We start from the raw sequence: 24,976 nt of genomic DNA, 5'->3' as shown, positions 1-24,976 counted from the left end.
AACTTGCAGCTGAAAGCAGCAGTGTCCTTAAGGGCACCAGAAAAGCCAACATCTTTTTATCAACCAAAAGGGGATATATTTTCATTCAAACAGACAAGCCTATTTATAATCCAGGAGAAAATGGTATGAATATTCACTTTTTATGCATTTATTTATTTTTTACTTTTGTTAAATCCTTATTACAAGGATAAGGATCCTTGTAATCCTTATCCTTATCCTTGTAAGGATTATTATTACAAAACATCACTCTAGCTGTCACAGGCTGTCCAGTATAAAGCGCACGACAAAGGAGTAGAGTGCATTTTAAAGTAATTTTAGTATTTCAAAGTAAAGTAATTTTAATAATTTCACAGAGAGAAAAGAACAACCACATGGGCACACAACAATAGCAGAAAAAAGAACAGAAAATAACAAAGGACTTAAATATTCGAGCCTTCAAGGCATTTTGAGGGCACAGCATCGTCAAGTTGGTAGCTTTAACAAATGTTACACTATCCACTGTAGTTGTCCGCTAGTAAAAACATAGTTTTATCAGTCATTATCCGTGTTTCATCATTATATCGCGTTCACTACATTTCAGATCATGGGGCTCTGGCCGGCGTTACTGCATTGGGCGGGACTAATTTGCATATGAATAGATCCACGTATAGTAAATAAGGCAAAATATGTCATTTTGATGATCAAAGATCAGTTTTAAGGGATACAAATTTTGACTACAGGGGGACTTTAAAATGTTGTCTGTTTTATTCAAACAGTAAATACAGTTTTGTGGCTCTTTAATGTGTCGTGACAGATCACTGTTTTGCCTAGATCTTTTCTTCTTTACTTAAAGCACGAAAAAACATGAATGAACATCAGAGCATATTTATTTCAACTGCAGAAAGACATCAATACACACAATTTTTCAAGTTTAAGTTCACCTAAGTTAATCTATTGTCCTGTCTGATGTGTTTGTCGGACATAATGGCACATTCGGTGTTATGACTGGTCAGATCGCCTGTCAATCAAGCTCTTTGTGAACAACCAAGGAAACAAACTAGTGGAGGGAAAACTAGAATAAAGGAAACAGAACTAAACATACACGTCACACTAGTCTCTCTTATTTCCATGTTTTTCAGTCAAATACAGAATCTTCACCCTAGACAACTACATGATCCCGATGAAGGATGAAATCCATGTTCAAATAATTGTAAGTTGTTTCTATCAATGATGAAATGCAAATAATATTCACAACTACCTGGAATGAGCATTTCAATTCATTTTTTCTTTTTACAGAACTGCAAAGGCTTAATTGTTTACAATCATATTTTGATTACTGACCAAATCTTGGAAAAAGATATCACTATACCAGAAGTAGAGTTGTAAGTTAACCGCATGAGCACTAAATAAACACTAAACAAAGCTAACACTAAATAAAGTGTATATGTATATGTGATTGATAAAAGCTTCTGGTTGTTAACATCACATAAACGGTACATTCTTATACAATAACTGACGAAAATGTGAGGTCGGTGCAAACCCTCTGTTGTGTAATTTTATTAATCCTTCAGGGCAGGAAAATGGAAAATCATTGCGACATATCATAAATACCCTGAATCTACCACATCATTGGAGTTTGAGGTCAAGGAATATGGTAGGTGTTAAGAAACTCCAGGTTCAAGAATTATTATTTCACCTGTCACTTAATCACTTAGAAATGGCATTTCGTTCTTTATAGTTTTGCCCACATTTGAGGTTACCATTGAGGCTTCAAAGCCTTACCATATGTTGAAAATGGAGTCCTTTCCATTCACCATCTCTGCTAGGTACGTACACTACTCTGTCACATGCTGATTGGGTTTGGTGTTGACTTCAGATTTTTCCATGTAACTCATCAGCTTTTGGTGTTCGCAGATATACTTATGGAAAGGGGGTCAACGGCATAGCATATATTAGATTTGGACTCATTGATGAAAAGGGTAATAAGATATATCTTCCAGGCACTGAAAAGCAGATAGATGTAAGTAAATACATGTTAACCTAAACGTATCTTTTCTGATCATTTAAGGAATAAAATGTGCTTGACAATATCAAATCTGGTTTATTTGATATCTGTATTCTGCTGTTACGTAGGTAACGGATGGTACTGCAGAAACAGAGGTACTCACTGAGGACTTAAAGACAGCATCAGAAAATAGCACTCAAGGCCATATAGAGGGATATTATCTTTATATCGCAGTCTCAGTTTTGGAAAAAGCAAGTGAGTCACCTTAAAAGTAGCCTTATGATTAGATGAAGTAATGCATGCAATCCAAAAAATTTCTAGTTACCACAAGTGCAAAATTACTTTGATGAAATAATGTTTCATCAATATTTTAAATGATTATATTTATATCTTAATGAATATTCATCCTTATTTTATGCAGGTGGCAACCTGGAGGAAGCTGAGAGCACTTCTGTAAAAATTGTGACATCCCCATATGTTGTTGATTTGTCAAAAACAAAGACGTATTTCACCCCAGGTGGCGTGTTTTCTGTTTTGGTATGTGGCCTAATGCATTTCCGTACTTAAATGTATTCTTTTTATACTTCTGAGTGTGTACTGGAGTTAAAATATATGTATGTTTGTTCCACACCTGCACATACACCCAAAAAAGTAATTTGTAATTTCTTCTCCTTTTTTTTTGCAGGCCACTGGAACTTATCCAGATGGCAAAAGAGCTCCAAATTTGACATTTACAGCCACTGTTGAAATAGAAGGATCACCAGAGAAGATTCTGAAAAGTGAGGGCTTGGGAAATGACATGGGAGATGTAGCCATGTCCTTTCAAATACCACCACAGGCTAGAAATTTAGCTGTAACGGTAAGATTCCACATGTTGATCATTTTGTTACTTAAGTCCAAATTAAAGGAGTAGTTCACCCAAAAATGAACATTTGCCAACAATTTTCTCACCCTTAGGCCATCCAAGATGTACATTCGTTTTTCTTCATCAAACAGGTTTGGAGAAATGTAGCACTACATCACTTGCTCGCCAATGGATCCTCTGTAGTGAATGGGTGCCTTCAAAACGGCTGAAATATATTTGTAAACAAACATCACAATAATCCACAAGTAATCCACACGACTCCAGTCCATCAATTTGATTAATAACAAACAATATTTGAACTAAAAAGTTTGTAATAAACAAATTTATCTAGTATCTAAGTGATGTTTTTATCATCTGTTTGAAACGAAACTCTCATTATGACGGCACCCATTCACTGCAGAGGATCCAATGGTGAGCAAGTGATTTAATGTTACATTTCTCCAAATCTGTTCCAATAAAGACACAGACTCATCTACATCTTAGACGGTCTAAGGATTAATCAATTTTCAGCAAATTTTCTGTTTTGGGTGAACTATTCCTTTAAAGGGCCAAAATACACAAATTCATTTCATTTTTAATTTAACTATTATTTTTGTAGGTATTTGCTGAGGGAAAAGACCAAGAGGTCATTCGTAGTGATAAAAAGATGACGGCCAGTGCAACAAAAGCTGAAGAAGACAGCTATCTCAGTTTGGAAGTGGAGCATCAGGTCCTAAAGCCCGGAGAGGCCTTGAAAGCCACATTACGGGACATTACACCTCAGGGTGCAGCAAAACCTACTTTCATTTACTTCATGGTAAGCAAAATCAGCTCCGATGCTATTTTTGTGTAGTTTTTAGTGCTGTCAATCAATGAAAAAAAAATTAACCAATGAACCCATTATTTCCTAAGAACGTGGCGATTATTCTAGACTGTTGGTGTTCTAATTACTTTGTTTAATAATAAAGAATGTTCTTTAAACATATTTTGGTTTGCAAACTGTATTGTTTCATCAGTCGCGTTAGCACTCGGCTAACGTATCCACTATTATTGTTTTGTTAAGCGTTTATAGTTTAGCAGCTAAACTTGTGGGCTGTGGGCATGATTCACTTGCATAAGTGTTAAACAAAATGTTTTTATGTCATTATTTTAAGAACGGATTAGAGCACTATATTATTGTTTTATGTTTTATGTTTTTTTGTTTTATGTAAAGGTCCCCGTTTAAAATCACATTCCGGGGTGTAAAATACACGCTTTTTGTAAATTCGCATTCCAGGGACTAAATATGACATAATCACTTTAACCTGCAACATCAAAAACAACCACAGACTTGGCAACACAGATGGTATGGCTTGCTAACTTGCTTAAGTACTCCTCACTGTGCATTAGGTGTATTTAAACCTGTTTTAGGGGACTCCAACACAGTATTAGGACACTTTAAAAAACACTATGACCTGCTCTTTAATACACATCACAACAGCTGGGTTATTAGGTTATTTGGCTGCTATTACTTTAAGAGCTGCCACTACTGAACGTGATGCGGATCTGACATGCATGCTCGTAGTTTAATTCGGGCTTTAATGAAATGCGCAATATTTTTTTAGCGCGCTAATTTTGACAGCACTAGTATTTTGTTTATTTTTTATTTTCTAGAGAGCACTAATTTGCTTCATTGCCAATCTAATGTCTTTGAAATAATTAATTCCCTAACAGATTTGGAGTAAAGGGCAAATTGTGCAGCTGGGAAGGGTACCGAGAACTGAAATCACAACAGTCAATGTAAACTTCGACGTGGAGATGGTGCCTTCTTTTCGCTTGGTCGCCTACTATTATACAAAAGGAAAAATCGTGGCTGACTCTGTGTGGGTCGATGTGAAAGATGTCTGCAAAGGCAAAGTACAACTGATGAGAGTCTTTAAGAATCTAAATCTGATGTTTAGAATGTTTCCAGACAAATGCAAAATACCATTTTGTGTGTAGGTAGAAATTGGTCCAATGCCTGAGATAAAACCTGCATCTAAGCTTCAAGTGATGGTCAGAACAGATCCGAAGACCAAGGTGGCTCTTTCCGCAGTGGACTCTGCAGTTTATATTCTGAACAAAAACAAACTTGACCTTCAAAAGGTAAGACATTTGTGATTATGTACAAAATAGTCAAAAGGTGAACCCCATGAAATTCAATTTTGTGGATATCTTGTAGACTATGATAGTGTTTCAGTATTGTTGCTCATAGTGGAGTTCATTTGTGTTTACTCACAGATGTTTGATTATATGAGCTCATATGATCTGGCCTGCTCGATCGGAGGAGGAGAGGATTCCAGTGCTGTTTTGCAGAGAGCTGGGCTAACTTTTATATGCAGCTGTGATACGAAAACCCCTTTACCCGGCAGTAAAATAACTGTTTACATCCTATTTTGTGAATATTTGGTGAATCAGCATGAAAATGTAAAGCATACAATTCTTTCTTTTTCTCAGAGCATAAGTGTTACAACTTGAAACCTCGTGTCAGAAGAGCAGCGGACTATATTAAAAAATACAATGACGTCGGTAAGATGCTTCATTTTGACTCCCTTTGATCATTCCTTGCATAATTAATTTTTAATCACATGTCAGATAATGGTATCATCACCACAGTCAACAGCTTCAAGGAACGTGATAGGAAATGCTGTCTTGATGGTGTAAGGCCTAGCAAAATGCATACGTCCTGTGATGAGCGTCTCAAAAGAGTACAAGGATCGGACAGCTGTCGTAAGGCTTTTAAACAGTGCTGCGAAGCTGCAAATGACAGAAGGAAGAGAGACAAGTTGGAGAAGAGAAAAATCAGCCTTGGAAGAGGTACAGTTTTTCTTGTGTAACTTCTCGGAAAAGGTTTCTTGGATTGATACCACATTGATTGCACAATTCTACACTGATTTCAAGCAAGTTACCTAAATCAAACCAGACAAAAATTGTGAGTAGGTAGTGAAGCCAGTTTAGTATTTAACAATAATAATAATTCAAATCAACACATTTTATTAATGCCAAACTGGTTTCACTGTTTACTCACAATCAATTTAAATATAATATAAAAATGTTACTGAGCAGTGAAGCCATTTTTAATGTATTATTATAATTACATAATTATATAATATTTTTGTTATTGTTACTTATAAAATCATTTAAAATCATAAAATATACCATTTTAAATAATAATTCTACACTGTCTGTTTCTTACTATAGACATTGATGACACACTGGACGAAATTGTGATCAATGAGGATGCTATCTACCTTCGTAAATATTTCCCACAGTCATGGATGTGGACAGTTCTTCAATCAGATAGCTCTGGCATTATCAGGTCACCCTGAATTATTATTATTATTTTTTTTAATAAACTGAATGAATGAGCGCTAACATAATTTTTCTATGCAAATACACTACCAGTCAAAAGTTTTAAGATTTTTTTGTTTTTTAAAGAAGCCTCTTCTACTTACCAAACCTGCATTTGTATAATCCAAAGTGCAGCAAAAACAGCAAAATGATGAAATATTTTTACTATTGAAAATAACTGTGTTCTTTTTTAATATATTTTCAAATGTAATTTATTCCTGTGATCAAAGCTAAATTTTCAGCATTTTCAGAAAACATTCTAATATGCTGATTGGGTGTTCAGTATTTAAAACAGTTGAATAAATTTTTTTTCAGGATTCTTCAATGAATAGCAACATCCAAAGGCCAGCATTTATCTGAAATAAAAAGCTTTTGTAATATTATAAACTACACCATTCAAAAGCTTGGAGTCAGTATATTTTTTATTTTATCTAATGCTGTTCTTTCTGTCCATCAAAGAAACCTGGAAAAATTATACTAAGCTGTTTCGAGATAATAAAAATAATAAATGTTTTTTGAGCAGCAAATCAGAATATTAGAATGATTTCTGAAGGATCATGTCACTAGAGTAATGGTGGTAAAAATTCAGCTACTAAATCACAGAAATAAATTACTTTTTAAAATATATTCAAATAGAAAACATGTATTTTAAAATTCTAAATTTTACTTTTTTTTGCTGTACTTTAGATCAAATAAATGCAGGCTTGGTGATCAGAAGAGACTTCTTTAAAAACATTAAAAATTGGTAATGTACTTATGGTCTTTTGTAAACTTTTAGGCATGATGTAATAGCTCCTGATTCCATAACCACGTGGGAAGTCCAGGCTGTGGGCATGTCTCCCACAAAAGGTTAACAGTAACGCAAGATCTTGATATCAAAACTTTTCTTGAAAACAAAAAGGTTTTTTGGCTGTATATCATTTTGTGTGTGTGTGTTTTCAGGATTCTGCATTGCAGAACCAAAGCCCCTGAGGGCCTTCAAGGATTTCTTTTTGTCCGTCAACCTTCCTTACTCTGTAAAGAGAAATGAGCAGCTTCAGGTTAAAGCTGTTGTGTACAATTACAAGGAAGAAGATTTAAAGGTAAATTTAAAGGGAACCATGGGTATTATGACATGTATGACTTAATATAACGTAAATGATGTCTCTTACTTAAATATGTTATGGAAATAATTGTATACAAATTTTGGACCTCTTCTTGTCACTAGGAAAAGCTGTGAAGACTTACATCGCTTCTCTTGTTGCCCTTTGACTAAAAATTACAACCAAAAGCTGCACAATGTGGCATCGTATTAGTGTTTTATTTTCAGAGTTGTGTTGTGGTCAACAGCAACAGATAGCGGCAGTAGCTCACTGAGTGCAGCCATTTCAAATTATTAGTCCAAAATATATTATAAGTGATGTGGATTTTTTAAATAAGTCTTTCATGGGTTTTCTGGGATGTATTTCAGTAAGAGACGTCATTTATGTTATATTAAGCCATGCAAGTCTTAATACCTGGGGTTCCCTTTAATAAAGCTTTATTTACACATCACATTTTAGCATTGGTACGGCTTACTTGGAACCTCAAACGAGGTGGTGCTAAAGAAGTACTAGGCACTAGAGTGAGCTGTACCAAGCTGTACCATGTAGTGAAAAAGCACAACATGACACGTGCCTAAAAAATGTTAGACAAATTAAGTAAGGAAAAAAGAGTGAAAATGTGTATCATGTCTCTCTAGGTTGCAGTGCAGATGGATAAGGTGGAAGGTTTGTGCACTGCTAGCGGGAATGAGGTAAAGGAGAATGTCATGGTTCCTGGTAACTCAGCAGTGGCGGTGTATTTCACCGTTGTGCCCCTTGTTATTGGAAGTATCCCCATCAAAGTGCTGGCTCAAGCCTCAGACTCTGCTAGTGATGGAGTAGAAAAGATGCTCCGTGTGGAGGTAAAGTGTGTTAAGTTGGCATACCCATATTTTACTGCACTTCAGTGCCACATACCTGAGAAACTTAAGGAAGTGTTTTTACAGTTGAAGTCAAAAGTTTACATCACCTTGCAGAATCTGCAAAATGGTACTTATTTTACCACAATAAGAGGGATCATGCAAAATGCATGCTATTTTTTTGTTTAGTACTGACCTGAATAAGATATTCACATATAGTCCACAAGAGAAAATAATAGATACATTTATAAAAATTACCCCATTCAAGGTTTACTTACACTTGATTCTTAATACTGTGTTGTTACCTGAATGATCCACAGCTGTGTTTTTTTTGTTGTTTGTTTGTTCAGTGATAGTTGTTCATGAGTCCCTTGTTTGAGATCCCACATCCTTCAGGTCCCACAAATTCTTTGGTTTTTCAGCCTTTCTTATATTTAAACCTTTTTCAACAATGACTGTATGATTTTGAGATCCAACTTTTCACACTGAGGGCAACTGATGGACTCATATGCAGCTATTACAGAAGGTTCAAACGCTCACTGATGCTTCAGAAGGAAAAAACGATGCATTAAGAGTCAGGGTGTGAAAACTTTTGAATAAAATAAAGGTGTGCACATTTTTCTTATTTTCCCTAAATATCATATTTTTTTTCATTTAGTAATGGCCTTCAGGAGCTACAGAAGATACTTACATGTTTCTCATAAGACAAAATAAGTTAAATTTACCCTAATCTTTAAATTCAAAAAGTTTTCACCCCCCCTTAATGCATTGTGTTTTCTTCTTGAGTGTTTGAACCTTCTGTAATAGTTGCATAGGAGTCCCTCAGTTGTCCTCAGTGTGAAAAGATGGATCTCAAAATCATACAGTCATTGTTGGAAAGGTTCAAAGACACAAAATGCTGAAATTCTGCAAGGTGTTCAGATTTTGCAGGGTGCATGTAAACTTTTAACTTTAACTGTATATCCTACAATTCATTCAGTATGACACTGACAAACTCTTTTGAATCCTTCACGTTTAGGGGGAAGGTGAAATTGCCACTATTGACAGAAAGTACAGCATTGATGCGAAATGTAAGAATCCAGTTGGCTTATAACAATCAGTAGATCTGTTCTTAAGCTTTTCATCACTGTGTGAACTTTTTTTATTTTCTTGTGCACAGTGAAAAAATTAGAGATCGATATTCCAGTCCCTGCTGATGAGATCCCTGGTGGGAGAGACTCAGAAATCTCTATGAGTTTTAAAGGTGAGATGGCATAGACAGATAGATAGATAGATTGGTTTTTCTCTATCATACTCTTTCACATATTGTATGATTGAGATGATGAGCCTGTTATTTTGCAGGTGGGGTGATGGGCGAGTCAGTAGAGAACTGTCTAAACCTGGAGGGTATCGATAAACTCATTCAGATGCCCACTGGCTGTGCGGAGCAAACTATGGTGAAGATGTCTCCTGCAATTCATGCCATGAGGTACCTGGATGCCACCAAACAGTGGCTATCACTGACAGCTGAACGCAGAGATGAGGCCCAATCCATGATCCAAACTGGTGCGTATTTACAACTGTAAATGACACAACATGAAGTAAATGTTCTGGACCAATAAACAAAAGATTTTTAAAGGGACAGTTCACCCAAAAATGAACATTCTGTTATTAATTACTCATCCTCATGTGGTTCCAAACCCGTAAGAAACTTCGTTCATCTTCTCAACATAAATTAAGATATTTTTGATTAAGTCTGAGCGCTTTCTGAGCCTGCATAGACAGCAGTCCAACTGACACGTTCAAGGCCCAGAAAAGTAGTAAGGACATCATTAAAATAGTCCAAGTGACATCAGTGGTAGAACTATTCCTTCAATATATATGACAAATGATAGGACATTGAAATATCACATATACTGTACCACATACTTATTTTCCACTATACCAGGCTACAACACAGTTCTCACATACAAGAAACCTGATGGCTCTTACGGAGCATTTCTAAGGACTCCCAGCAGTATTTGGTACGTTTTTGTCTCTAGCATGACTAGTACTACTGTAGATGGCAACCTTAGTTTTTTATGGCATGACATATATCCAATCCAATCTTTCTGTAGGCTTACAGCATTTATTGCCAAGGAACTGACAGAGTCTCGGGACATTATCAATGTGAAAGACTCATATATTCAGGAGTCCATGTCTTATCTCATATCCAAACAGAAGAGCAATGGTGCATGGGATGATCCCAATCCACTGTATGATAGAGGAATGAAGGTACAGGGGGGCATCAGTGGTTGCTAACATTGATTAATCAATGGTTGCCAACATTGATTAAACAAAAACTAATATTTGTCCTCAGGGAGGAGTTGGACAGGCGAAAGATGATGTTCCCCTAACTGCGTTTGTCTTTATTTCAATGAACCATGCTTTGAAGGTGTATGACTTGGGAACTGACACAGAACTGGTAACATATTAACTTGAGTTGCAGAATTTGTCCTCTATTTATTCACTACTTAATAAACAAACCTGTACAAACCTCTGTTTGCAGAGAATGGCGATGGATAAATCAAAGTCCTACCTAGAGGGAAAACTGGATGCTTTGGATAATCTCTATTCACTTGCTATCACAACTTATGCTTTGTCATTGCACAACCAGCACAGTGCAGAAGCCCGAAAAGCACAGCGAAAGCTAAAAGACATGGCTAATTGTGACAACAGTCAGTAATTACCTGCATTTTCACATCTTAAATTCTTTCTGTTAAAGGATAATAAATAAATTAATCCTCATAATTTACTCACACCCATGTCATCCAAGATGTTCATGTCTTCCTTTCTTCAGTCGAAAAGAAATTCAGGTTTTTGAGAAAAGCATTCCAGGATTTTTCTTCATATAGTGGACTTCAGTGGGGATCAGCAGGTGGAAGGTCCAAACTGCAGTTTCAGTGCAGCTTCAAAGGGCTCTACACGATCCCAGCTGAAGAATAAGAGTCTTATCTACCAAAACGATCTGTCATTTTCTAAAAAAAAAAAAAAATCAAATATACTTTTTAACCATAAATGCTTGTCTTGCCTTAGCCCTGCGATGTGCGTCTTCACACATTGTGTAACCACAACTGTAATGCGTGCTTAGTTCTTTGTTTGTGTACTTCGATTTAAAAAGTTAGGGTAGGCGAAAAACTCTCATTTTCTCCTCCAACTTTAAAATTGTCCGACATTGTTGTTCTGCCTTTTAAAGGGCATTTGACTTTCTTTGCATGTTCGCTTTGTAAACACTGGGTCAGTACTTCTGTCTACATCACGTGCGCGTAATTACATAATGCGTGTGCTAGTGCAAGATGAGCATTTGTGGTTAAAAAGTATTTAAATATTACTTGTTTTTAGAAAATTACTGGTCATTTTGGTAGATAAGACCCTTGTCCTTGGCTGGGATTATGTTGAGCCCTGAATTGAAACTGCAATTTGGACCTTCAACCCATTGGCCTCCAACAAAGTCCACTATATAGAGAAAAATCCTGGAATGTTTTCCTCAAAAACCTTAATTTCATTTCGACTGAAGAAAGACATGAACATCATGGATGACATGGGAGTGAGTAAATTATCAGGAAAATTACTACTTTAAGCCATAAACTACTTAATATAAACAGATATGTGACAAAAATATGGTTACAGTTTATTAGCTCTGTATCAAACGTTCCAATTCTCACACCATCTTTTCTCTTATTTATATGAAGAAAAATGTTTCTGGAATGCCAAGGGTGGCAGAGGTCAATTAGCAGGTAAAGCTGACGCTGAATCTGTGGAGACCACAGCATATGCTCTGCTCAGCGCGCTGTCCCTGGATGACAAGGTTACTGCTAAACTCGCTGCAAACTGGCTGACAGAGCAGCGCAAGTATGGTGGTGGATTCCGGTCCACACAGGTGGGTTTTGGTCAGTGTTGGGGAGGAACTAGTTACATGCAATGGAATTATGTAAGTTAATTACAAAATAAATGTGACTGTAATCTGTTACAGTTTACAGATCAGTAATCAAAAAAGAAATCTCCTTGAATCGCGTAATCAAGAGTAATTCAAAAGTAATCATACTAATAAAGTAATTGAAATAGTTTCGTTACTTATTACATTTTAAATGGGGTAACTTGTAATCTGTAACCTATTACATTTCAAAAGTAACCTTCCAAACACTGGTTGTGGTATTTTGACCATAAAATGTAAAGTTACTCCCAATTCGCAATTTTTAAAACATTTTTAAAATAGCAGCACAACTTTTTTTAACATTGATAATAATAAGAAATGTTTCTCAAGTACCAATTAATTACCAAAAATTAAGCTTTGCATCACAAGAATAAATTACATTTTTAAAAATATTAAAAATAGAAAACAGTAGTAAAATTTAACCACATTACTGTTGTAATGTATCGAAAAAACATTTATAAAAAAAAAACAACAACTGATAAATAACTGTGTACTCAAAGGTAAAACACAGACAGCTGTGTTTGTTTTTTAGAGTGGTGAGACATAATAAACAAAAGTTCAGGTCCAAACTCTCTATTTGATCCCAAAAGCAAACAACAGTGTGCTGAGTTTGACCCACAAACAGTTGTCGACATGTTACAATTTCGCAAGCGAAATGCTGAATTGAACTTTATACTGTTATTGATCCAAACTGAACCAGCACTATCTTGACTTGAGCTAAATAATTAAAGGACTTCCGAACTTCCGAAACAAAGATTTACATATAATGTACTCACCCCCTTGTCATCCAAGATGTTCATGTCTTTCTTTCTTCAGTCGTAAAGAAATTATATTTATTGAGGAAAAAAAATCAGCATTTTTCTCCATATAATGGACTGGTATCGTTCCTCCAATTTTGAACTTCCAAAATGCAGCTTAAATGCGGCTTCAAAAGATCCCAAATGCGGTTGTAAACGATTCCGAGAATCGAGAATCGAGAATCGAGAATCGAGAATCTAAATAAGACCCTTCCGAGAAGGAAGGGTCTTATTTAGCGTAACAATCTGTTATTTTCATAAAATTAATAAAATTGATATACTTTTTAATGCCAAACGCTCGTCTTGTCTTACTCTGCCTGGACTGTTTTTTTTCCGGTTCATGACAGTTAGGGTATGTCGAAAAATTCCCATCTCATGTTCTCCCTCAACTTCAAAATCATCCTATATCACTGTTTTACCTTTTTTGTTAAGGGTGTTTGATCTTCTTTGCATGTTTACTTTGCAAAGACTGGGTCGGTACTTCTACAGCGATATAGGATGATTTTGAAATCATTTTTGAAGTTGAGGGAGAAAATACGGTCAGAGTTTTTCGACATACCCTAACTGTCTTGAGTCAGAATACACAGAGTTCAGGGAGAGAAAGACAAGACGAGTGCTTGAGATTGAAAAGTATTTAAATTGTATTTTTTTAAAAGAAAATAACCGATCGTTTTGCTAGGTACGACCCTTCTTTCTCGGCTCGGCTGGTGTTAAACTTTCTAAGAATTAAAAAAGCAACATTTTAAAATTTGGAGTGTCAGATGACAATACACGTAAAGTAAAATTCGAGTTCAAAGGCCAGGTCATTTTGGCACATGAGCATTTTTAAACTTCCGCCTTATTTCTACATTTCCATTTTGTGTTGGTTTTCCAGCTTGCATTAATTTGTTTTTTGTATTGTTTTTTTTTAAACAGGATACAGTCATAGCTCTTGAGGCTTTGGTGAAATACAGCATGCAGAACAATGATATAGATGACCTGAATCTAAGGGTGGAAATGTGCTTTGAAAATGGCCAAAAACAAGATTTACACTTGACTAAATCTAATGCGCTCACTGCATCAGCTGTTAAGGTAAGAAATATTTTTTAAAAACAATTATGTTCTATTCCTAAAAGCTGACAAATCTGATAAAAAGTTGGAAAATCTAATTAAAAAATAGTGATGACTCATCCTGCACTGCCCAGATTTTTGTCCAATCAAATCCTCTCTTGAATGAATAAGCTCCTCCCACCAGTTCCACCTTCAGGTTACTAGAAAGTAAAAACAAATCAATTAAACAAAAAAAAAAAAAAAACGTGTTTAAATATATGATAAAGTATGCACTATATGTGCATTTGTTTCCACAGGTCAGAAATGTTGGTAAAGTTTCCCTAAATGTTCAGGGAACAGGACGTGGAACATTAGCAGTAAGACATTTTCCCTATTTTAATTACTTGTTGATCTATGATGTGTCAGTTTATAGTATTTTGAATGACATATTGCTTGTTACAGGTTGTGCAGACATATAGAACAATGAAGAAGGATGAATCACATTGTGATCTGTTTCACCTTAGTGTTACAGTGACAGGAGAGCTGGAATACAGTACGTTAAAATATCATGGAAGAGGTCACTCTAAACAAGAAATGAAATATGATAAATGTGATATTATATAAAAAGTATTCACCTATTGTACTGCCAGACAGGTTGTTTATTAAAAAGTCAGTGAGAGTTGCACAGTTGTAATATTTGAGCGAGGGTGACCTCAGGTGGTGAGGAGGAGTAGCACATGTTCTAAACATTATCTAATATTTTAGCTTGGATATCAGACTACAAGTCATTATGCTCTTCTCTAGAAAAATATCATAAGGAAGAAGAGCTTGAGGACTATTACAATTACGGTGACGATGAGGATTCAAAAGATGAGCCCATGAGCAACATAGAATGGTTTGATCTTCGCAGCCGCAGAAAAAGACAAATCGTAGAGGAGCAGAAGAAAGAGACTTCACTCATATACACCGTCTGTGTGGGGTGAGGACAATAAACAGTCTTTTTATTCTTTTAAATTGGTGATTTGTTATATAAATGAGCAGAATTATGATTGCTTGTTCGGCCTCTCTGAAATCTACTTTTTTGTCTTCACACAGCATGAAAAAGAAGAATACTGTTGGGATGGTCATGGTGGAAATCTCACTTCTAAGCGGACTGATACCAAACACCAAGGATTTGGAACATGTGCATATGCATTTTATTTATTTAGTTTGTAACAATTCAGGATAAAAAATCTGTTTAATCTAATTCTCTCTCTCTTGATTACATTGTAAATAGTATGTTATTTTCAGAAATAAGCATTAAGCATCAAAATAACAAATAAAAATAAAATAAAATAATCAAATATAAAATAATAATACTAATAATAACATTAATATGAGTAATTGGGTTGCCAATTTAGTTTTAACCTAATAAATTAGATAAGTTGTCTTACAATAAGCACCATATTTTTTGATGGTAGACTATGTCAAAGCACCATATTACCAAGTGCTATTAACATCACTATACCATGGTATCAGCATATGTAATTTCCAGGCTTTGCTACAGATAATACATATGTAGCAAATTAATTAACACTTAAATATGAATGTAATTTTTTTCTAATAATTTATTTTCTTTTTCTTTTTCTTCACAGAATGTAAAGGGCACAGAGAGGTTCATTGATCACTATGAAGCCCACCATAATAAAGTCTTTCTTTATTTCGCAAAGGTAACAGAACAGTTTCTGTTCAAGTATCTCATGTACAGTTGAAGTCAAAAGTTTACATACACCTTGCAAAATCTGAATATATTTCACCTAAAAGACGTTTACATTTAATCCACAAGAGAAAATAATAGTTGAATTTATAAAAATTACCCTGTTCAAAAGTTTACATACACTTGATTCTTAATACTGTGTTGTTATTTATTTATTTATTTATTTTTTGTTTAGTGATAGTTGTTCATGAGTCCCTTGTTAGTCCTGAACAGTTAAACTGTCTGCTGTTCTACAGAAAAAGCCTTCAGGTCCCACAGATTCTTTGATTTTTCAGCTTTTTTTTGTATTTAAACCCTTTCCAACAATGAATGTCTGATTTTGAGATCTGTCTTTTCACTCTGAGGACTGAGGGACTCATATGCAACCATTACAGAAGGTGAAAGCTCACTGATGCACACAAAGAGCCGGGGGGTGAAAACTTTTTGATTTGAAAATCAGGGTAAATGTAACTTATTTTGTCTTCTGGGAAACATGTAAGTATCTTCTGTAGCTTCTGAAGGGCAGTACTAAATGAAAAAAAAAAATGATATTTAGGCAAAATAAGAAAAATGTTACACATTCTCATTCAGTTCAAAAGTTTTCACCCTCCGGCTCTTAATGCATCATGTTTCCTTCTGAAGCATCAGTGAATGTTTGAACCTTCTGTAATAGTTGCATATGAGTCGCTCAGTTGTCCTCAGTGTGAAAAGATGGATCTCAGAATCATACAATCATTGTTGGAAAGGGTTCAAATACACAAAAATGCTGAAAAAACAAAAAATCTGTGGGACCTGAAGGATTTTTCTGAAGAACAGCAGGCGGTTTAACTGTTCTGAACAAACAAGGAACTCATGAACAACTATCACTAAACAACTGTGGATCATTCAGGTAACAACACAGTATTAAGAATTTAATTTATGTACTTTTGTAAATGTATAAATGTATAAATTCAAAAAAAAAATTCTACTACATAAAAAAAAACATGCATTTGGTATGATCCCTCTTATTTTGGTAAAATAATTACCATTTTGCAGATTCTGCAAGGTGTATGTAAACTTTTGACTTCAGCTGTATCTGATACATCCTCTTGGTATATGGTTTGCGTCATTTTCAGATTTTCTTTACTGCTGAATTTAAACAGAAATGCCATAAAACAGTTAAACCGGCTCATCAGTATTTATGCAACAGATCAAGCAGAAACACACAAATGATTTGACTGTATGGCTCATGTCAACAGATCTCCGAAACCGAGTGTCTTCAGTTTGGTGCTGACCAGGTTGTTCCCATGGGCCTTGTCCAACCTGCTTCTGCTGTCATCTATGACTACTACAGCCCAGGTCATCAAACACTCTGAACCAAACGCTTTGGTGACAACACTTCTGAGTGGTGAACACTGACTAATGCTATTTATTCAATGTGTTACACAGAAAAGAGATGTGGCATATTCTATACAGCCCCTCACAAAAGCCCAATGATCTCCAAACTGTGTGACGGGGATGTGTGTACATGTGCCGAAGGTAGGAAAAACTCTAGTGTATTGTGATATATTTATGCCATTAATTACTCACCCTCATGTTGTTCCAAATCCGTAAGACCTTCGTTTGGAATGACATGAGGGTGAGTAATTAATGACAGAATTTTCATTTTTGGGTGGAAATGAAATGAGATTTATATTTTATATTTCTAACTTATTTTCAGGTGGTTGTCCAAAGCTGAAAGTCACCTTCAGCAGGGATATGAAACACAACACCCGGAGTAGTTATGCATGTTACAGTCCTGCTGTTGATTATGGTGAAAAACTAAAAGCAAATAATGTACAAATATGTTGCCATTTAAGTCTCAATATACTTATATTTTAAATGTGTTCTGTTTCCTATAGTCTATGTGATCAAAATTCTCAACTCAAGCACCGATGATGTTTTTATGTACTACACCACATTAATCACAGATGTTCTTCAGATTGGTAAGTTAGTATGTTTAATTCAAGTTCTGTTATACTGCTGTTTTGAATGCTTAACTGTGACCCTGGACCACAAAACCAGTCATAAGTAGCACGGGTATATTTGTAGCAATAGCCTGTAGCAATAGTATATTTTTAGCAACAACACTGTATGTGTCAAAATGATCAATTTTTCTTTTATGCCAAAAATCATTAGGCTATTAAGTAAAGATCATGCTCCATATGGATATTTTGTAAATTTCATACCGTAAATATATCAAAACTTAATTTTTAATTAGTAATAGTCACTTGTGCAAACACTCATTGCTTTACTTAACACATACCAATCCTGGCTTTAAAATAGGCCTTTGAATATGCTTTGGAATAATCACCTTTTTCAAAATTATGTTTGGTTTCTGTCTAATTACACATGGTTAAAATACACTACAAGTCAAAAGTTTCTGAACAGTAAGATTTTTAAATGTTTTTTAAAAAAAAATTCTATTCTGCACACCAAGCCTACATTTATTGCAAAAGCAGCAATATTGTGAAATGTTTTTACTATTTTAAATAACTGCTTTCTTGTTGAATATGTTTTAAAATGTAATATATTGTAATATACACAAAAGGCTAAATTTACAGCTTCATTACTCCGGTCTTCAGTGTCACATTATCCTTCAGAAATCATTCTAATTTCTGATTTGCTGTTTAAGAAACATTTATTATTATTATAAATATTTAAAACAACAGTACATTTTTTTCAGCATTCTTTGATAAATCGAAAGATATAAAGATCACCATTTATCTGAAATAAAAAGGTTTTTGTAACATTATAAACTATACCATTGAGAAGCTTGGAGTCAGTGTTTTTTTTAGTTTTCTGGGGAAAGAAATTATAGAAATAAATACTTTTATTTAGCAAAGATGCTTTAAATTGATCAGAAGTGATGCTAAAGACATATATAATGTTACAAAAGATTTCTATTTCAGATAAATGCTGTTCATCTGAACTTTCTATTCATCAGAGAAACCTAAAAAATATTCTACACAGCTGTTTTCACCACAATAATAATAATAATAATCAATATGATCAGTAATAATAAATGTTTTTGGAGCAGCAAATCAGAATCTTTGAATGATTTCCAAATGATAATATGACGGGAGTAATGATGCTAAAAATTCAACTTTGAAAATGTAAAAATATGTTCAATATGATAGTAAAAAGATAATAGTAAAAAATAATAAAATAAAAAATAATTAAAAAAAAATACTGTTTTTGCTGTACTTTGGATCAAATAAAAGCAGTCTTGGTGAGCAGAGACAAATTGCTTTCAGTCTTTTACAGAAATGTACACATGAGCTTATAAAAGAAGAGCTTTAGGTTTTAAACACTGTATATAATAGATCCAAAAATATAATATTAAGGCAAAAGTGTTTTCAACATATGACCATTGTTTGCTTTTGCGACGTGTTTGTGATATTTTGAATGCAGTGCTTCATTTTGCAAGAGATGTAAGGCATTTTGCATTTTGTGTGCAAATCTTGAATTTGTGTAAAGTTTTGAAAAATAGAGAAAGTTTTGAAATTGTCTGTCAGCAGTTGAAAAAAACTCTAAATCATGTCTCATTTACAAACTCCCTTAAAAATAATTAAACGCTGTCACTCATCTTAGTTCATCGTGATCTCACAAAGTTCTATTATAATCAACAAAGCTCTCTACACTGCACAATGAATCTCTTATTTACACTCTCTCTACACTTTATGAAAGGATTCTTGAGATATGTCTGTAATACATTACTCGTCGTTGCAAAAACACATAGAAACCTTTAAAGCTCCCCTCAGTGCAAACACGAATATGCTGATCGAGTCAGTCGCACTGGTGCTCCTAAATATTTTTTCATAGTTGCACGCAGTAGTTTTCAGTCACAATGTAGAGCCTTGCCTAATGCAACTAATATATTAACTTTTCCTGTTAAAGGGAAGGACTCCGGTATCCAGAAAGATGTGATGCGTCTGATGATACTGCGCTTGTCTTGTGATGAACTGGAGCTGAGGAATGAAGCCAGCTATCTGATCATGGGGCAGAACGACGCAATCTCAGTGCTCAATAATAACGGACAACAGTAAGTTGAAATCTGATGTTTATTGAAAAGACAAAGGAACGCAAATTGCTCTTTTCATTTCTAAAACCTTCTGTTGTTTCTGAAGTTTCAGGTATGTACTAAACAACGACATGTGGATCGAGAAGATACCAGAAGAAAGGCAATGCAAGGCTACTAAAAACAGCGTCGCCTGCCAGCATCTAAAGGAATTTATTAAGCAACATCCCATTAAACACTGTGACATTTAGAAGTCAAGATGGGAAATGAACCACGTACACATCACCGTTTGGCTCGGTAAATCATGTGCTTTTATTTCTAGTGCATACTGACATATAAAGAAACTGTTACAGTTGTTTGGTACATTGGAAAGTGTAGCATGTAGCAACTGTTCAATTCAGATTTTCATGTGTATTGGCAATACAGTAGATTCACGTTCCCTTTTATTCTCGTACATAGTCAAATGGGAAGAATTTTATTACAAAAATCACAGACATTGCCTCTGACGTGACGACCTGTATCAGTATCACAATCTTCATCATATATCATGGGTACGCTTTTTAGGGGTACTTTTGAAGATGCTACATTCGTGAGAAATATTCAAGAGTGCATTATTGCAATTTGAATACTATGTTTTGAATGCTTCACATGTCCCGTTGTGATTATACACTGTACAGTTTTTTTACAGAATACTGTATTTAGTGGCTTAAACAACACTGGCTTTCGCTCGCACACTTTGTAAAATCAGAATCACGACTCTATATAAAGTACAAATGCTCTCCTGATTCAGAATTCATTGCTTTTGTGTACTTAGCAAAGGGGCCAAAATGATCAAACTGTCATAATGCAGTATTTTTTTTTATTTTTCATTCATTAGATTACATTCATAGAAAACAAGGAATAAAACAAGCTAAAAATAATTTAAAAAACAGTAGTAAATGCTTGGTAAACAATGGCAAGTACCCTGCAAATTGTTTTTTTTATCAATTTGGCAACTTAAAATGCAGCAGTGGCTATGTGACTTCATTTTCCCTTATTTTTTTTTAAGTTCATATTCTCAGCGTCTCGATATGACAGATCCACATTCCCTTTAACGACATGGTGACTATCATGTGCATTAAAAAACTAAAAAAAAAAAAATCAGTTGTACTTCACAAAACGTTAGCTTTGCACACCTTGTGAACTGCAGATAAACAAAAACTTCAACTTAGAAAAATAACATTATACCATTGTGTACAAAATAAATAAACTTGCTTTATAACCTTTTTACGTGAATAAAACGCATGCATTATGTCAGTTGTGCTCAGTAATATGTGGAAAGCCCATGTACAGGCATAGCTTTTCAAATCAGAGGCACGATGAACCTACAAGCAGTTTTACTAAAGCACATTGACAGCCGGATTACTTTAATATTGAGCTTCAGCGCACTAAGAGAGAGTGGAGCTCCAAAACCATATTACGATCAGATTTACACCGTATGATACAAATGCGTACACGTGTACAGCTAGTCAATGCACGAAGGCCAGTTTGATGTGAGTGCGCCATCCACGGGTCGTTCTTAAGCCGATTTGCCCAGAAAACATTTAAAGAGCGCCGTTTAGTTCCCTGTGATTTAAACTTAGGGTTTGTCGAGCAGCTTTTAGAGTTTTAAAGAAAGACACAGATAGCTGCCCTCAGTCACTGTTATATACACAGCGACTGTTATTTGCTTGGGTTGGATATACATTCATTTAGAAAGTGGCTGTTAACACAAATTGATCAAATAGGGATGCAACATTCATGAAGCCCTGGGTTTGTTCACATCAGCATTAGTCAGATGGCTGGAAATTTGTGTGCAGAGACTTGTGCAAAGGAAAACATGAAATGTCGAAGAAGACTGTTGGAGCTTACAGTATGTTTTGTAACTCGTCCAATCACGAGTCTTTACTGTAGGTATCGGTAGACTTTGAAGCAGTGGTTTCCAGAGTCTGCCACGGCCACGTGGCCATCTGACGTGAGAGCCAGACCCTGCGGGCCGTACAACGGATCCGCCGTCGTGTTGATGTACGACAGGAACGAGCCAGAACTGTCAAACACCTAAACGACAAAAGATATAGAAAAGTACTTTTACTAATTTAGTAGCATCTGAATTTTTAATGAATGTCTACAAAGTGAATTTTAAAACACATCGTTTCATAAATAAAAAAAATACTATAAAACTGAAAGTACTTGTTGAAAGTAAAAATATATATTCTAAATAAAATATGGCTATGTGGTTAAAAGTAACTGCAAAAATGCCCCAGAAAAGTGTTTTTATAAAAAAAAAAAAAAAATGTAATGATATAAAATAAAATGAAGTAAAATGTAGTTGCAAAAAAGTAAAATAACACACACACAAAAAAAAAAAAAAAAAAAAAAAAAAAAAAACATGGACTAGGTGGCTGAACATAATTGCAAAAATGTCTTAGAAAAGTGGAATAGATTTTTAAACAAAACATAATTAAATAAAAAAAAAAAATTAAATTAAGAAATAAAATACAGCTAGGTAGATGTTTTTTTTTTCAAAAAATATATAATTATGTTAAATATAAAATTTAAAAAAAAAATACAGCTAGGTAGATGAAAATCATTGCAAAAAATGTCAGAAAAGTGGGATACATTTTATTAATGAAACATTTATAATTATGTTGTTAAATAAAATTATTGAAAAAAATAAGGCTAGTTGGCTGAACATAACTGCAAAAATGTCTTAGAAAAGTAGACACATTTTTTAAAAAATATAATTATGTTAAATATACAATTAAAAAAAAAAAATACAGCTAGGTAGATGAAAGTCATTGCAAGAAAATGTCTTCGAAAAGTGGACTAGGTTTCTTAATTAAAATACATAATTATATTAAAACTAAAATTAAACTAAGAAATAAAATACAGCTAGGTAGATGAGTCAAAAAATGTCAGAAAAGTTGGATAGATTTTAATAAAACATTTATAATTATGTTATAAAATAAAATAAATAAAATAGGGCTAGGTGGCTGAAAGTAATTGCAAAAATGTCTTAGAAAAGTGGAATAGATTTTTTTATTAAACTTACAATTATGTAAAAAAAAAAATAATTAAGAAAAAAAGCTATGTAGCTGACAGTCACTGCAAAAAAGTCAGAAAAATGGAATAGATTTTTTACTAAAATGTATTATTATGTTATAAAATAAAATTAAATTATGAAATAAAATAGGGCTAGGTGGCTGAAAGTAATTGCAAAAATGTCTTAGAAGTGGACTAGAATTAAAATATATGCAATTTAGTTAAAAATAAATAAAATTAAGAAATATAATACAGATAGGTAGATGAAAGTCATTGCAAAAAATGTCATAAAAGTGGAATAGATTTTTTTTTATAAATATCTGTTATAAAATAATAATTAATATATATATATATATATATATATATAAAAATAAAATAGGGCTAGGTGGCTAAAAGTAATTGCAAAAATGTCTTTTTGTAGTCCAAAAAAGTGGACTACATTTTTTTATTTAAAATATATAATTATGTTAAAAATAAAATTTACTTAAGAAATGAAGTCCAGCTACATAGATGAAAGTGTCCGATACCTACATAAATGTCAAAATGGCATCACAAATGCATGAATTTCAAATTCACATTTAATGTGAATTAACTCAAAAACCTACCTGTATCCTACTGTTACCCCAGTCTGCAACAATGATATTCCCATTGCCATCTACAGCCACGCCGGTGGGTGCGTTGAACTGGCCGTTCCCTTCGCCATGTGAGCCGAATTTAAACAGGAACTCACCATCAGCATTGTAAACCTGCAAGAAGCCATAAATCAAAAACAATCCACATTAAGTCCACGAAAACAAACAACATCCAAAAACAAAATGTATATTAAAAAGCATCTTTTAAGTTGCACAGAAGCGAAAGTTACATTAACATGACATTAATTAGAGGCAGAAGCCAATAAAAACAGACAGACAGCAGATCTGGTTAGTGTTTGATGTTAATATGTTATGGCATGTGGAACCATTTACAAAGTAAAAGAGAAGAGCTCAGTGTACCTTAACAGAATGATTGTGGAAGTCTGTCACAACAATTTCATTCTTGTTGTTTATGGCTACAAAATGGGGACCTGATGGCCATAAAAGGAGAAAGAAAGAGAGAGAGAAAGAGAGAGCAACCATTACATTCTCAACATGTTGTTTTGTTTCTAAGGAAATATCCAGCAACACAGAAAACACTTGATTCATGCAACCTCTACCTACATACAAAAAAAAAAGCTCTCGTGTGGATATTCAATTATCCTACAAGGCTTTCTATTTCATTTTAAGATGACCTCATTCGGTAATCAATAATACAGATGCACAAAATTAAAGTTATAAATCAACTTAAAATGAATCAAGTTGAATACTCACTAAAGGCAGGGCCAGATTTACTCTGCTTTGGCTCTGTCGGTGTATTTGGAGTAGTTTTGTCTGCAGAGAAACAGAAAGCAGCATCTCATCAAACCCTGATCTGGCCGTGAATTAAATGCTGAAGACCAGCGTATCAGAGGAAAAGGACACAATAAGACATATTACCTGCAAACTGCCTCTCTGATGTTCCTTTGGCACCAAATTTGGTCACCAGCTTGCCATTGGATTGGAAAATGAAGACGCAGCAGGCTTTGTTGTCTGCTGTGATAATATGGCCATTCTTGTCCACGGCCACTCCTTTAGGACCCATCAGCCGACCTGCACCGATTTTATTCTGCCAGAAAATTAAGAGAAACAAATTAGTATATGACTAATAGATCAAATTAGTGTGGCAGACATTTATGGAGTAGCACAAGCAACACAAATTAGAAAACATAAGGGTATCTGATGCTTGAAAAAAGTGAGTTCAATCATAATATACACATATATATGCATTTACATATATACATATATATGTGACCCTGGACCACAAAACCAGTCGTGTGTCAATTTTTCGAAATTCAGCTTTATACATCATCTGAAAGCTGAATAAATAAGCTATCCATCGATGTATGGTTTGTTAGGATAGGACAATATTTGGTCGAGATACAACTATTTCAGTATATGAAATCTGAGGGTGCAAAAAAATCAAAATATTGAGAAAATCGCCTTTAAAGTTGTCCAAATTAAGTTCTTTGCAATGCATATTGCTAATCAAAAATTAAGTTTTGATATATTTACAGTAGGACAAAATATCTTCATGGAACATGATCTTTACTTAATTTCCTAATGATTTTTGGCATAAAAGATAAATCTATCATTTTGACCCATACAATGTATTTTTGGCTAAACCCCAGCAAC

General features: G+C 34.3%; 2 protein-coding genes across 2 annotated transcripts in view; one reads left to right on the top strand and one right to left on the bottom strand.

The window, feature by feature from the left end:
* The window catches only part of c4 (complement component 4), a 360,913-nt gene extending 340,458 nt beyond the window's left edge, over positions 1-20,455 (top strand). Inside the window, exons 3-41 of the mRNA XM_051128782.1 lie at positions 1-123; positions 1,119-1,189; positions 1,276-1,361; positions 1,551-1,633; positions 1,718-1,805; positions 1,894-1,999; positions 2,113-2,239; positions 2,406-2,521; positions 2,670-2,843; positions 3,448-3,645; positions 4,542-4,724; positions 4,809-4,952; positions 5,088-5,217; positions 5,304-5,375; positions 5,463-5,663; positions 6,048-6,165; positions 6,976-7,046; positions 7,140-7,279; positions 7,918-8,121; positions 9,137-9,188; positions 9,278-9,361; positions 9,460-9,663; positions 10,046-10,121; positions 10,215-10,371; positions 10,457-10,561; positions 10,646-10,814; positions 11,829-12,016; positions 13,783-13,938; positions 14,214-14,273; positions 14,359-14,449; positions 14,701-14,875; positions 14,992-15,079; positions 15,531-15,605; positions 16,867-16,969; positions 17,060-17,149; positions 17,331-17,423; positions 17,512-17,595; positions 19,550-19,694; positions 19,780-20,455. Coding sequence (XP_050984739.1) covers positions 1-123; positions 1,119-1,189; positions 1,276-1,361; positions 1,551-1,633; positions 1,718-1,805; positions 1,894-1,999; positions 2,113-2,239; positions 2,406-2,521; positions 2,670-2,843; positions 3,448-3,645; positions 4,542-4,724; positions 4,809-4,952; positions 5,088-5,217; positions 5,304-5,375; positions 5,463-5,663; positions 6,048-6,165; positions 6,976-7,046; positions 7,140-7,279; positions 7,918-8,121; positions 9,137-9,188; positions 9,278-9,361; positions 9,460-9,663; positions 10,046-10,121; positions 10,215-10,371; positions 10,457-10,561; positions 10,646-10,814; positions 11,829-12,016; positions 13,783-13,938; positions 14,214-14,273; positions 14,359-14,449; positions 14,701-14,875; positions 14,992-15,079; positions 15,531-15,605; positions 16,867-16,969; positions 17,060-17,149; positions 17,331-17,423; positions 17,512-17,595; positions 19,550-19,694; positions 19,780-19,921 — 4,772 coding nt within the window. The 3' untranslated portion in view covers positions 19,922-20,455. The remainder of the gene's footprint in view (positions 124-1,118; positions 1,190-1,275; positions 1,362-1,550; positions 1,634-1,717; positions 1,806-1,893; positions 2,000-2,112; positions 2,240-2,405; positions 2,522-2,669; positions 2,844-3,447; positions 3,646-4,541; positions 4,725-4,808; positions 4,953-5,087; positions 5,218-5,303; positions 5,376-5,462; positions 5,664-6,047; positions 6,166-6,975; positions 7,047-7,139; positions 7,280-7,917; positions 8,122-9,136; positions 9,189-9,277; positions 9,362-9,459; positions 9,664-10,045; positions 10,122-10,214; positions 10,372-10,456; positions 10,562-10,645; positions 10,815-11,828; positions 12,017-13,782; positions 13,939-14,213; positions 14,274-14,358; positions 14,450-14,700; positions 14,876-14,991; positions 15,080-15,530; positions 15,606-16,866; positions 16,970-17,059; positions 17,150-17,330; positions 17,424-17,511; positions 17,596-19,549; positions 19,695-19,779) is intronic.
* An 823-nt stretch (positions 20,456-21,278) lies between these two features.
* trim3a (tripartite motif containing 3a) overlaps positions 21,279-24,976 on the bottom strand; it is a 31,888-nt gene continuing 28,190 nt past the window's right edge. The window contains exons 10-14 of the mRNA XM_051129655.1: positions 24,242-24,410; positions 24,077-24,136; positions 23,723-23,793; positions 23,336-23,476; positions 21,279-21,746 (exon numbers count right to left, since the gene is read on the bottom strand). Of these exons, the coding sequence (XP_050985612.1) occupies positions 21,594-21,746; positions 23,336-23,476; positions 23,723-23,793; positions 24,077-24,136; positions 24,242-24,410 (594 nt within the window). The 3' untranslated portion in view covers positions 21,279-21,593. The remainder of the gene's footprint in view (positions 21,747-23,335; positions 23,477-23,722; positions 23,794-24,076; positions 24,137-24,241; positions 24,411-24,976) is intronic.

Source organism: Labeo rohita, chromosome 15, assembly GCF_022985175.1.
Source record: "Labeo rohita strain BAU-BD-2019 chromosome 15, IGBB_LRoh.1.0, whole genome shotgun sequence".
Classification (NCBI taxonomy): Eukaryota; Metazoa; Chordata; class Actinopteri; order Cypriniformes; family Cyprinidae; genus Labeo; species Labeo rohita.
Note: the sequence above shows the minus strand (reverse complement) of the source record. Positions and strands in the feature narration are given on the sequence as shown.